Source organism: Primulina huaijiensis, chromosome 2 (assembly GCF_012295235.1).
Source record: "Primulina huaijiensis isolate GDHJ02 chromosome 2, ASM1229523v2, whole genome shotgun sequence".
In the NCBI taxonomy this organism is placed as follows: domain Eukaryota; kingdom Viridiplantae; phylum Streptophyta; class Magnoliopsida; order Lamiales; family Gesneriaceae; genus Primulina; species Primulina huaijiensis.
Window position 1 is genome coordinate 30,388,307 of NC_133307.1, and position 13,676 is coordinate 30,401,982.

The 13,676-nt window shown below is 35.0% G+C and overlaps 3 protein-coding genes across 4 annotated transcripts; 1 reads left to right on the forward strand and 2 right to left on the reverse strand.

Moving 5' to 3' along the window:
- LOC140971530 (myosin-binding protein 7-like) lies at window positions 1-3,173 on the reverse strand. Its single transcript, XM_073433836.1, has 3 exons — window positions 1,247-3,173; window positions 750-796; window positions 1-342 (listed from the first exon to the last, which is right to left on the reverse strand). Exons 1-3 carry the CDS (start codon window positions 2,630-2,632, stop codon window positions 246-248), a joined length of 1,530 nt encoding a protein of 509 aa, XP_073289937.1. The 5' UTR covers window positions 2,633-3,173; the 3' UTR covers window positions 1-245.
- A 3,127-nt stretch (window positions 3,174-6,300) lies between these two features.
- Window positions 6,301-9,973, reverse strand: LOC140971531 (pentatricopeptide repeat-containing protein At4g39530). Of its 2 annotated transcripts, XR_012174319.1 has the most exons (3): window positions 7,357-9,973; window positions 6,683-7,000; window positions 6,302-6,545 (listed from the first exon to the last, which is right to left on the reverse strand). XR_012174319.1 is itself a non-coding variant. In XM_073433837.1 (2 exons), exon 1 carries the CDS (start codon window positions 9,950-9,952, stop codon window positions 7,382-7,384), a length of 2,571 nt encoding a protein of 856 aa, XP_073289938.1. In that variant the 5' UTR covers window positions 9,953-9,973; the 3' UTR covers window positions 6,301-7,000; window positions 7,357-7,381. The 2 variants fall into 2 exon arrangements, 1 of the variants encoding a protein (XP_073289938.1); XM_073433837.1 differs by having other exon boundaries at window positions 6,301-7,000.
- A 984-nt stretch (window positions 9,974-10,957) lies between these two features.
- LOC140958350 (putative UDP-glucuronate:xylan alpha-glucuronosyltransferase 4) lies at window positions 10,958-13,383 on the forward strand. The gene is made up of 2 exons (XM_073415766.1): window positions 10,958-11,651; window positions 12,470-13,383. The coding sequence occupies exons 1-2, from the start codon at window positions 10,958-10,960 to the stop codon at window positions 13,381-13,383; spliced, it is 1,608 nt and encodes a 535-aa protein (XP_073271867.1).
- The last annotated feature ends 293 nt before the right edge of the window (window positions 13,384-13,676 follow it).

Genomic DNA, 13,676 nt, shown 5'->3' on the forward strand with positions numbered 1-13,676 from the left:
TAAACATATACCTCGAACTAAATTATCAACAAGACATTGATGCCCGTAAGGATCTACAATATACAATCCACAGTGCTTCTCAACAGAATAAAGGTTTCACACTTGCATAAGATAAACGCAAACCCAACCCACATCAATTAGGAAGCCAGCGAAAGTACGCAAACATTCGAAGAAGAAAATGGCAATCAAAATCACTCAAGAGCACAAATTCAGTGGCATCAATGTTATTGACTGATAGAGGGCATTCATGTGCTAGATATGGATCTCCACTGCCCCACACGAGGACTTCGATCTAAAAGCATTAACAAGCCTGCATTGTTCGCTGACAGCCCGAGTGAGTACCTAAATATGATGAGATTAGTCATTGACTGCAACAAAGACTGTCTCTTAAGTAAAGGTCTCATAAATGTGGACAACAACATTCTATCACAATGTTTAAAGAACCAATGGCGAACGGCAGAAAGGGAGCCACTATGGATATCTATCTATTTCCTCGTAAATTTCAAAATACTTGTATGCTGTTCATATAAAATGTATAATGTAACATGCGTTTTCCTCCTGATTTTAACATTTTAATACGACCTCATGAGAATACATGACCCTGCAATTGTATATGATTTGCAGCTATCAAGTAACATAAATAAGGGGTAGCAAACATATGGATACAAGGGTAATCCACACAAAAATCGAAAATTTGAAGCAACGAACATGTAAAGGTATGTGGAATAGTAAAATAAATAGGTACTCACTTGCATCTGTGTGTTTTTCTTCTCCAGAAAATAAAAGAAAGTATCCACTGTACAAGAATGGGAGAAATGGTCAGTACTAATGAAACAGCTCGCTCTAGGGGTGATAGAAAATCAGCACATGCTATATCGACATTTAGCGGTGAAAATACAAATTTTTTGACGTGATAATTCAAGAAGATCGGCAATCTCAAGATGATGAGAAATGGAGAAGAATTTATAACATGGAGGTGTAAATGGAAAATTATATTAAAGATGAGTTCGGTTTAATCCCTCCATATTATTGAGATGAAAGGATGGTTATTAAGGTTATGATTCCGATCTTAAGATTGTCCAATCCTATAACTGAAGAATGATTTATATCACCCTAAGATTTGCATTGTGTAAAATCTTTATGATCTCATTCACACAAGGGGATTGGAATCTGGATGGATCCTACTTCTTAACAACAGGAACTTGAAATATTTCAAGTTTTACCTAAAAGAGATCTTTGTAATTACCTTGAATATTGATAGGAAGGAAAAAGTCCTATTCACCAATTGCTTCCTCACTGTCATTCTCCCTGCTGGTGACATTTCTTTACATAAGTTTTGAGCTATCTCCTTCAACAATACCAGTTGTGCGTTTTTGCTCCCAATGGATACAATTGCTTGCCTCATTGATTCTCTGTCAGCCTCAAGAGCATGAAGCCTGGCATAGAGCTTCTGGATCTCCAGGTCCCTGCCTTCAGAATGATTTGGTGACTCCTTAGACATAACCGATAAGTCATTACCGCAGATACCAGAAGCAGCCCTGTGATCCATGACACCTTCCACTGATGCCTGATGAATAGAATCAATAGTGTAAACCCTGTCGCTCATGTCATCTCCGACTTCTGATGCATTATCAACCTTCCCCAAATTCAAATTCTCCTCCACATGTAGAAAGTTCATCTCCTTAAAACTGCTACCAGAATTTGGAGAATCTGGGGTAAAATCTAGGCCCATGTCTTTACTCATCAGGTTTGAACAGTCAGTTGAGAACTCTCGGATATTCCCGGCCTCCCTACGAGAGTGATCATTCACTACCTTTTCAAGCACATCTATTTCTCCAATGTATTCCCCATCAGGCTGAATGGTCCTTGGACTTCTCTCCAATTGACCAATACGATATTCTAAATCCTTCAATTGATCCTTCGATCCAGGAGTTTCTCCAAATGCATATTTCTCAACATCAACAGTTTCATCATCACCATCAGGATAAACTTGGGACTCGTTCAATTTGCACTTGAGTGGAGGGTAGAAAATCTCATAAGGAGGAAACTCAAATTGGCCCTCAAAGTTCTCAGTCATGCTAGTGTTTCGGCTCATACCCTCATCTTCATAGGTCCCAACATCAGTGATCCCATAACTGGTCATCCTGTGTTTACAGGCCTGCACTTCATACGTAAGAGACTGAATGACCTGCTCTCTCTTATACAACAAATCATCCAATGTCAACAATTCCTCCTGATCATGAGCCATTTTCTCTTCAGCAAACCTCTTGAACTGCCTTGCTTCCATCTGAATATCTGCCTTCTCCCTTTGCAACTTCAGAATCATAGACATGGCCTCACTGGTAGCAGAAGACGAGGCATTTCTCTCCTCATCTAACTCAGAAATGAGATCCTGAATGGTCTGTTGCTGGTTGCTGACTGTTTCACGTAGTGCCATACATTCATTATCGATACCTATACGGGCATTCTGAGGAACAACAAAACCAGGGATAGTGAAAACGCTTGCCTCCTCTAGTTCTTCAATTTTTCGTTTCACAGACCTCGTGTATTCCCCCGCAAGATTCTTATCCGAGCAACTGCATCCGCAATCGTAACATTTGAATGATGCTTGATGGGAATCCTCCGACTCCATAGACCAAAAAACAACCCAAAATATCTCGACCCAGCAAATAAAAACTCGAGTCAAAAAGCAATCTTTACACCAACACTACTGAAATCTTGAACAAGTATCAATAATTAAGTCACAACCCACGAACACCTTCCTCAGCAATAACTAATAAAACTTTCCCCCTGTCTACCCATCATCAACACCCAACAACGAATTCAGATCAACATATTCACACCACAAAAGCTTACCTCGCAACTTGTATAAAGAAGGATGCAAATCCCGGGAAAACGTTTCCTATCGTCTATTTTTCGGGCATGGATAAATTTACAAGAGTTTATCGGCAGCAAATTCTGATCCGGAGAAAATAGTTAGCCCGTAAATTGAAGATTACGATTGGGATCGAAGGGAAATCGAGGGAAATCAGAGGATGTAACGTGGAGGGAAAGCTGGGAAAACAAAATTTGAAACCCTAGATGTCATATTCTGACTGCAGCACTGCCTCGTGCTTCCTGCCATGGTAGATTGGTGGGTTGGCTTTATGGTCAAGTGAAGACGGCAGTTGAATCAACTACTTTAGAAGAAAACTCTTTACTTTAAAATATTCATTTTATTTTAGCTTTAATTTTTGATATTAAAACACTAATTTCTGTACCAGAATAAAAATGTTTAATAGTTTAATATTAAATTTAAAACTTGATGTTATTTTATTTTCTAGAAAAAAATTTCAACAAAATAAAATTCAAATATCAATTTTTTTTAAAAAAAATGAAAAGAAAAACTAATGAACTCAATTAGATAGATCCATTCAAGTACAAGAAAACACAAAAATTCTCGTGAAACGGTCTCGCGATTCAATTTTGTGAAACTAATATTTTATTTGTGTCATCCATGAAAAAATATTAATTTTTATCTCAAAAATATTATTTTTTATTGTAAATATATATAAAATAAACATATGAACCAAAATTTTAATTTTTCTTATATTAAGTCATATTTTTATAGCGGATCTTTATATATGTAATTTTAATAATTTATATTATAAAATTTCAATTTTTGTTATGTATCTTTAATTTTTTTAAGTTTTATTTATTTTTCCACAATATTGTTAATGTGATACTGCAATTGTCGGCGGTATAACATCACTTTGTCAATCATATTAGTGTTACGTTGAAAAAAAAAAGAAACAAAAAAACACTAAACTAAAATTTAATAATACAGAAAATCAAAATCACGAAAACTCAATTAATAAATTACCAAAATTGCAAATAAAGTAAATGAGTTATAATACATTAACTCAAAAATCATTTTGAATTAAAGTGGCACCAAACGTCCAACCACCAAACAAGTCATTCCATACATCAAATTAAAAACACTTGGTAAAGATGAGGCCTACTTGTTAATCATGTTGGATGAATTGATGGCACTGTTTCCAAATTTTATTTAAAACTTATATTTTTAACCATACAACGATACAAACTATATAAATATAATGTTTCAATAACTCAACGACAATTATTATTATTATTGTTAAATAATTACTCTTTCAATAACTATACCGGCTTATAATTATTGAAGATTGAATACGTAATCTTGATTTTGATATAAATTATAGAATTCAGGAAAAACTGTATCAAAATTTTTGCACAATCATTTAAAAAAAATAGTTATGGACATTTACCAATCACACTTCCTGTAAAGTTCCTTGAGGGCAATTTAACAGATATATAGTATTTTTTTATATTAAAAAAAAATTGTGGCTCATTTGTTTGTTAAAATATCCCTTTATTACATTAATTAGTCCATTAAGCTCGTATTTGACGCGGTTTGGTCTCTTCTTTTCTAAATTTTAAAATATTTTTATTTAAATAATGGTCTCTCTAATTAAGTTATAAAACTATTAAATATTTTTTATGTCATAATCTTTAATATGTTGTTTTAATTGCAAAATCTCTCTTACAACGACAATAATATAACAAATTCACTTTCACAAAAACTCACGTGAGACGGTTTTATGAGTAAATTTTTTTAGACGAATATTCTATTTGAGTCATTCATTGAAAAATATTAATTTTTTTATTTCAAAAGTATTACTTTTTATTCTAAATATAGAAAAAATTTGATATGTCTCACGAATAAAGATACGTGATACCATAAACTTTTATGTATTAAAATACATTTGTGTTACACACGATTAATTTATACATGTTTATGCCGTATGCACATCACGTTGGTTTTATAATTAAAATTAGTACCATAATAGATGGGATTAGACTGTAAAGTTTGTTTGGCCTCACTTGGTATGAATTTTTTCAACCATCCCTTCTATAAAATTAACCCTAATAATTTATTCAATTTTTCAAGTATTTGTTTCAGTTAAAAGGACATATGATATATGAACAATTCGTTAACAATAAATACATGAAAATGAATTTTTATTGGGGAAAAGAAAGAGAGAAATTCAAAATTCATCGGTGCGTCAATTAGCGTGCTTCATTGGTTGGATTATTTAATAATAATTAATATCGCCTTGTTGAGTGGGTGACACGATCAACTAACTTCCAAGAAAATATCCATAAATTGCATTATCCTTGTGAGGGAATTTGGTTGAATTTGTACGGTTGCGTTGGGTCGATGAATTTTGAATAAATTTTGTGATTTGTTTGAATGAATAAAATTTAAAAATATTTTCATAGTAATCGTGATTGATATTAAATACACTCAAAATATGTATTATTTGATATTCATTCTTCAATCCTTCTGTTCAAATGCCACTAAATTTTTTCATCTGAATTAGAATAATTAAATAGAAAATAATGAACTTTGGTACTTACAATATTATTTTAAATTGTACAACTAATAAGCATTATAAATAAATAACTATAAAATAGTGAAAATACAATCAGAAAAATACAGATTTTGATAATCATCTATTTAAAAATTTACTGCACTAAAATAATAATAAAATTTAATATAAAAAAATATAAAAACATGGCGATAACTCTAATAATCATGTCGATCAAGCACGAACCGTGAGTAACTATCCACAGTGCCCTTCCACCAAAATTAGCGTTCGATATTAATTTCCTCCATTATATGTTTTTATCGTTTTTTTAAAGAACATAAAGTATGAAAATTAGTTTTAGTTGAAAACTAATTGAGTAGCTCTCTTGTGAGACGGTATCACGAATATTTATCTGTGAGACAGGTCAACCATACCGATATTCACAATAAAAAGTAATACTTTTAACATAAAAAATAATACTTTTTCATGGATGACCCAAATAAGATATCCGTCTCACAAAATACGACCCGTGAGACCGACCGTCTCACATAAGTTTTTGCCAAACTTAATCAGGCACATACACACAGGTTTAGGTTGCCTTTGTAAATCACAATAACTAAAGTGAAGCATTCCCACTTACTTAAAGGAAATTAGGGTTTGGCACATTGCAATTATTATTCTTGATGTTGAAAAAAAAAAAGAGAACAATGTCCCTTAGTACATAATCGGGCATGCCCAAATTACTCCAAAGTTGAGTTTGATAGCGACTTCTTGACCCATTTCTCATTTAGTGCCGCTTTTCAAGTATCAAGTCGCCAGAATTTTGATGCATGGATTATTAGCACACGAGTGTTAGAAAGTAAAACCTGGAACGATTATTCTTTTTCTTGGTAAAATAAACTTTTTAAAATCAATTAATAATACATACATAATACTCTGCAGGAGAAATATAATGCCAACCATCTAACTTTATCACCATTGACGTGTAGCTGAATTTTAACAAACTATGGATACCAGTAACAGTATCAATGTTGTTTTTAACTGCGAGCAGTCCAGGTGGAAACCTCTGTACACGAAAGATGAGAATCCAAAGGGATGATTGCCAATGATTCCCTGCCACTTGCCAGCCACCGTCCGGATTCTTTGACTTAAATTCTAAAAAAATTAGAGTTATAAATCATCATGTTAATCCATATAAAAACTAAATACTAACAAATCCCTCAAAGCATTAGATACTAATGATGTCAGCATCACGATCCTCATAGATTATACTTAGAACAAGGGAAATGTACCGTATGAGCCACCCGAAGAACCAACCGTAAATAATAGTTGGGTCAATGAGAAGATTTCCAGAACTCACTTGACAAAGTTCTAGACTTCACCTTCCATTGAAACACCTTGTCTCAAAAAGAGAATGGGTCGTAAATTGTGATGTGTAAAGGTAGAGTCTACATTGCATTCAACATAAGACAATGGACAAGTCTCCAGTACGACAATCCAACCTGCAGAGCGTACTCCAGTGGTGCTGCTCCTTCCTTAGAGGAGGGACTTGACAAGGAAAAGCTATTTGTCATCCACTCCCAAATGGCATGTTTAACAGATTTTTTTACCTAGAAAACAAAACATGTCATTTGCTAAAATTCTCATTACTACTCGTCAACTTGTCATTTTCAAGTGGAACAAATGTCTGAACTAGACAAGATACAATAATAAGATTCTCAACTGATAGGATTTATTTATAGCATGGATCTCTATGAGAACACTTATTTCATAATCACATTATTCCATTAGAAATCATGCATGGGCCATGGAGTATCCTGTAAAGTAACAGACATGGAACTTGAATGGGAGGCAAAGGATGTGTGGTAGTCGGTACTACTTTTCAAAAGTCCAAGATTAGCTTAAATACAAAATAACGGGAAATCCTTATGAAAAGTTCAGAAAAAGAAAGAAAAATTTCTCATACCATAATGAATTTAAAGTATGATGTGTCACACAAATGCATATACAGCAGCGGCATGATCATTATTTTCCCATCTTATATGTTGAATCAAGCCATCAATGAGAGAATAAATCAAGCATGCCTGCTGATGAGTTCTGTCTCGTGAGAGAAACAAGTGCACTCGCTTGTTTATTTCGATCCAACTATACCCAGCTTCTTTTAATACATTGTTTCTGTCCATCTTTTCCATCACCTTCATACCATCGGTCCACATGCTTTTAGATGCAAAAATATTTGAAAGTAAGGTATATGAACCACTGTCCTTTGGATCAGATAAAATTGCCATCTCACCAATGTGCTGACCCAATTCAAGATTGCCGGTATCTTTACATGCGCAAAGTAAGCTCTTCCAGATTATTGCCGTTGGTTGAATCGGCATATTCTCAATAAGTAATTTTGCTTCATCTAATTTACCTGCTCTGCCTAAGAGAGAAACTATGCAAGAATAGTGTTCTATTCCCGGCTCAATGCCAAATTTCGTCAGCAACTTAAAGTGACGAAATCCATCTTCAACAAGCCCCGCATGGGCGCATGCAGACAGTAATATAACAAAAGTGACATAGTCGGGTTTCACACCCTCTGAGTTCATTTCCTCGAATATTTGAAGAGCTTTTTCTGCATCTCCATGTTGTGCATATATTGATATCATTGAGTTCCAACACGGAATATCTCTATGGAGGATAGAATTAAATAATGAGCGAGCTGCATCCAGGCTTCCACACTTTGCATACATATCCATCAATGCATTTGCAACGAATGAGTTAAAGCCTAGACCTATCTTTATAGCTTGGTTGTGAAATTGGAGCCCATGTAATAAACTTGCCAAACTACTGGATACCGTAATGACGGCCACATAAGTGAAACCGTTTGGTCTTTCTCCCGTATGCAGTAACCTTAAGTACAGCCTAAGTGCCTCCTCATTTTCTGACTGAATTGCATATCCAGACAACATAGAATTCCACACCGCAATGTCTTTTTCTTCAATCTCCTCAAATACATGTCTCACATCTCTAATGGAGGAGAACTTCGAGTAAACATCTATTAAGGCACATCCACAAAATCTTTCCAAATTAAAACCAAATTTGATCATGAGTGAGTGAAGCTGCATGCTTACTCCCAGTGCAGCTAGTGAAGCAGATAAACGAAAAAGGCAGATGAATAATGATAAACTTGGTGGTGTGACATTATGATTCAATGCATTAAAAAGACTAATCGCCTCATCCAAACTTCCTTGTCTTGTGTATCCATCAATCATTGAATGGTAACAGAGGGCACTGCATTTTGCAGTGTCAAGAAACACTCTTCTGGCATCAATCAAGAAATTGCATTTACAATACATGTCAATCAAGCTGCTTGTCACAAACTCAACAGAGTCAAGATTGATCTTCACAGTGTAAGCATGCACTTGCATGCCCTGGTCTAGAGCCTCAACAGAACCACATGAATTTAGAACCCCTTTGCAAACAAATTCATTTGCCATCCACCCTAATCTATTCATATCCCTGAATAGATCCAAGGCTTCCCAATGAAAACAGTTCTGCATGCACCCAAAAATCATCATTGTCCAAGAAATAGCATTTTTAATCACCATATGATCAAAGATTATTCTCCCCACTTTCGGCTCTCCACACTTAACGTAGAAATCTATTAGCATGTTACTCACTGATACATCCCTGTCGGCATCCCTTCTCAGCACATAAGCATGAATTTGTTTCCCTTCTTCAATAAACTCAAGCATCGAACATGCACTCAAGGCTCCAGAAAGGGCATACACATCAAGAACAACATCACTACACACCATTTCCTTAAACAAACCCAGTGATACATCACTTCTTCCATTTAAGGTAAATCCCATAATTATCGCAGTCCATGTTACCACACTTTTCATTTCCAGCTCATCAAAAGCCAATTTTGCTGCATTTAAATCACCAGTTTTTGCATAAAAATCAATAAGAGAAGTACCCACATGGGAATTTCGATTATAAGCATCCTTAATCACTAGACCGTGCAAACCCAAACCATTTTCAAGACTAACCAATTGACTGCAAGATTGAATCACGCTGGCCAAAACAAACTCATTTGGATTCTCAAAGCCACCTTTCCTCAACTCAACAAACAACACCAAGGCTTCTTCATAACATCCATTTTGATTATACACGGAAATAATCGAAGACCAAGAAATTAAATTCCTCTCAGGCATTCTACCAAACAGGGTAGACGCGGACTTTAAATCGTCACATTTTGAGTAAGCTTTCATGAGGACGTTAATAAGAAAAATATTCGACTCAAATCCTGAGGTAATGATCTGGGCATGCGCTGTTTTAAAGTAGGAAATAGGATTAGCGATCTTTTGAGGTGGCGAAAGCAAAAGCTTGCCCAAGTATTGCCTATGCGTTTGTCTGTTGTGTGCCGTAATAATCCCATGGTTTTCCCACTGAAGAAGCCTAGAATCTTGAGATGATAACAGGCAAAGACTTCTATGTTGCAGCGGCTCGTGAGCATTAACACGAGATTTTCGGAGGTGAAGAAAGACGGATTGCCTCAACCATGCTATTCGCATAGCTCATTGTGGTTTCGTTAATGCTAAAAGTACGTGTCTTGTGACTCTTGTGAGACGATGTCACGAATTTTTACATGTATATTCATAATAAAAAATAATATTCTTAACATAAAAATTAATATTTTTTCATAGATGATCAAAATAAGAGATCCGTCTCACAAAATACGACATGTGAGACTGTCTCACACAAATTTTTGTTTAATGTTAATTAATGCACTATGAGTTTATTAGAATGATTTTTCAGTTGCCAATGTATTTAAAATATTTTAGGGAGAATTAGTATTTGGTTTCTTTCAAAATTTTCGGTTTGCATGACCTCTCACTCGATTGAGTAACCCAATAGGTTGTAGAAATCTTGATGTAAATTTATGGTATTAAGGAGAAGGAAAAAATAATTTGATATTTGATCATATAAATAAAGAGGTCTTTTGTTCAAATTTGAACTATTGCATTTGTTTTTGCGTTTTAATAATTAATCATGTGGATTTTTTTAGGTTTAATTTTTAAAACTTTACGTGTGAAATTTAAGATTAACTCACGTATACAAATAAATTGCTATCAAAACTGAACATTTTGATATAACATACTAAAAATGAGAAAGTAAACTCGCCTGCTCTTTTCGACTAACTTTCTCTTTTTAAAACATACCAATTTTATTCCAAAAATGTTGTTTGCCATATCCAAAAAGCAACATTCAAATGATATTTTAGATATAAGGTGAAATAGTTCTTAATTTATCACCATATATTAGATTTTTTTTATTAATAATTTTTATGACTTTTTTTATTAATCATTCAATAACCTGCCTAAGTACATTTTAATACATGCCACCCTCAATTCTGCAAGAATGTAATATTTAATAACCCATGAAAGAATCTAACATACCATTCATTTTTATAAACTGCAACGTGCAGCCATGCACTTATTCTTTGCAGTCAACCCTCATCCTACAAGCAAACTCAATCGATATATTTATAGGAGAAAACGAGGCTAGCGAGCCTAATAATGGCATCCAAACCCCCTAAATCAAAGCACTTCAATTTTTCCCTCATCCTCCTCTCCATTTGTTTCATATTTCTCACCATCACCTATATCAAGATAGTCCAAAAGGAGCTCCAAAATACAATTTCCTATTCTAACATAGCAAGAAATCCGGAATGGTTTGATGTCATTACAGGGGAGGTGGGAGCCAAAAACATAAAAGTCGGATTGGTGAACATGGATGAAATGTTAGATGAACTAGGAACAAAAGCCAAGCTGGTTGTGAAGGTAAGCTTCGAAAAGGTGGGGGACGATATTGGGTGGCAAGATTTGTTTCCCCAGTCGACCGATGAAAGCAAAGGTTCGAACTGTCCACAGATCCCGATGCCAAGATTCGAAGATTTTAAGGAGTTGGATGTGATAGTTGCCAAAGTTCCTTGTAAAGGATTTAAGGGTATGGAACCGAGGAACGTGTTGAGGTTGCAAGTGAATTTGGTGGCAGCTAACTTGTTAATAAAGAGCAGTAGCAGGCAACATAGAGATGTTTATGTTGTGTTTATAGGTTCTTGTCTTCCAATGTGGGAGATTTTCAAGTGTGATGACCTATTATGGCATGGAAAAGGTTGGAGGATTTATAAACCCGAGTTGAACAAGATCAAGCAAAATTTGCTGATGCCCGTCGGGACGTGCCAACTCGCGCCTCCATTTGCTCAAACAGGTTAGTTTTTTTTTTTTTAGCAATGTCGTTCGTGTTCCTCCAATATAAACACGTCCCTACCCTTTAAAAAAATTATTGTATGTATATAATTCCAATTGCGATTATATCTTTTTGACAAAAATATAATGTAATACAATAATAAAACATCAGAACTCATACACGCGAGAGGCATTAATATGTGGTCCTTTGACTTTCTGGGGTTAATGTTTTTTTATTTAGAAATAGAGGTCAAGCATGATTTTGGTTTGTTTGTTCCCATGTGCATGATTGTATACCTTATAATCACAATTTTAATTAATTAGTTTGTCAAATTTTGTATTATCAGCGATATTACTGAATTAAAAGAAATAATAGTATCTAATTAGAAGACAAAAAAAGGGATAGGATGAGTATAGTTTTAGATCGTAACTGATTCGACCAGTGTGTGAAAAACTAGGTCTAAAATTAGTTTTGCTCAAGTGTAATCCAATCGAATATCACAAAAAATTTAAGGTTAAAACTTGAGCTTGGCTCGAAATATTCTCACTTGTTTATGAGTTATATGAACTATTGCTTGAAAATATATTTATATAATACATAATTACATTATATTAATACAAAATAACTTAAACTTAAATTTGATTCAATAAAAAAATTCGAGTACGTTCGAGTTCAACCTAAAGTATACTTGATCAGTTCGTCAGCCGGCTTGATAATTAATTTGCATCCCTAAACCTACCCCATAACTTTGACACCCGTAATCTCATAAAATAAAGTTTTTTTAAGAAAGAAATTATTTAGCTGGTTTGGATCCAATCGACTATTTTATTCAATTTTAGGTGAAGAAATATGGAGAAGGGGGCAAAGTGACAATCACACCATTCCCCAGTCAAGAGAAGCTTATGTTACTATACTCCATTCTTCAGAGGCCTATGTTTGTGGCGCCATAGCTCTTGCCCAAAGCATCATCCTATCCAACTCAACCAAGGAACTCCTACTCTTAGCCGACGAACATATATCTCCAAAGTCCCTCGCCGCCCTCCGTCTAGCCGGCTGGAAAACCAAACAAATCCAACGAATCCGCAGCCCATTTTCTCAGAAAGACGCCTACAATGAATGGAACTACAGCAAACTCCGAGCTTGGCAACTCCAAGAATACAGCAAAGTCCTCTTCATCGACTCAGATTTCATCGTGTTGAAGAACTTGGATCACTTCTTCGTATACCCACAGCTCTCAGCTTCACTCAATGACAAGCATTTGTTCAATTCCGGGCTTATGTTACTCGAGCCATCTAAATGCACCTTCAAGACACTAATGAAGAAAAGATTGGTGGTGGCATCATATAATGGCGGTGATCAAGGGTTTCTAAATGAAATGTTCCCCTGGTGGCATCGCCTCCCGGACAAGTTGAATTACATGAAGTATTTTCCGGGTTTGACGGATGATTATATTCGTCGAATACCAGACGATGCTTATGCAGTACATTATCTTGGTTTGAAGCCATGGATGTGTTACAGGGACTACGACTGCAACTGGGATCAGGTGGTGTATCGAATTTTTGCGAGTGATTCGGCTAATGAAAAATGGTGGCGGATTTACGATACTTTACCGAAGAATCTAAAGGAATTTTGTTCGCTGAGTCCTGGGATGAATGCCAGGATTCGGCAGTGCAGAGATGCAGCAAAGAATGCTAGTTTTAGCGATGGACATTGGAAGATCAAAGTGAAAGACCCGAGGAGTCACGCGACATGATTTATCCGTAGATAAATTAAAATTATATACACCATTAAAAATTAAAATGAGTTGGTCTTTTAACGAGCTATTTTATTTTTTAACCAACACATGAAAAGTTATTTTTTTAAAAAGCAATGTTGACTTGGAGGTAGTGACAAAAACTTGTGTGAGACGGTCTCACAGGTCGTATTCGTGAGACGGATCTCTTATTTGGGTCATCCATGAAAAAATATTACTTTTTATGCTAAGAGTATTACTTTTTATTGTGAATATGGGTAGGGTTGACCCGTCTCACAGATTAAGATCCGTGA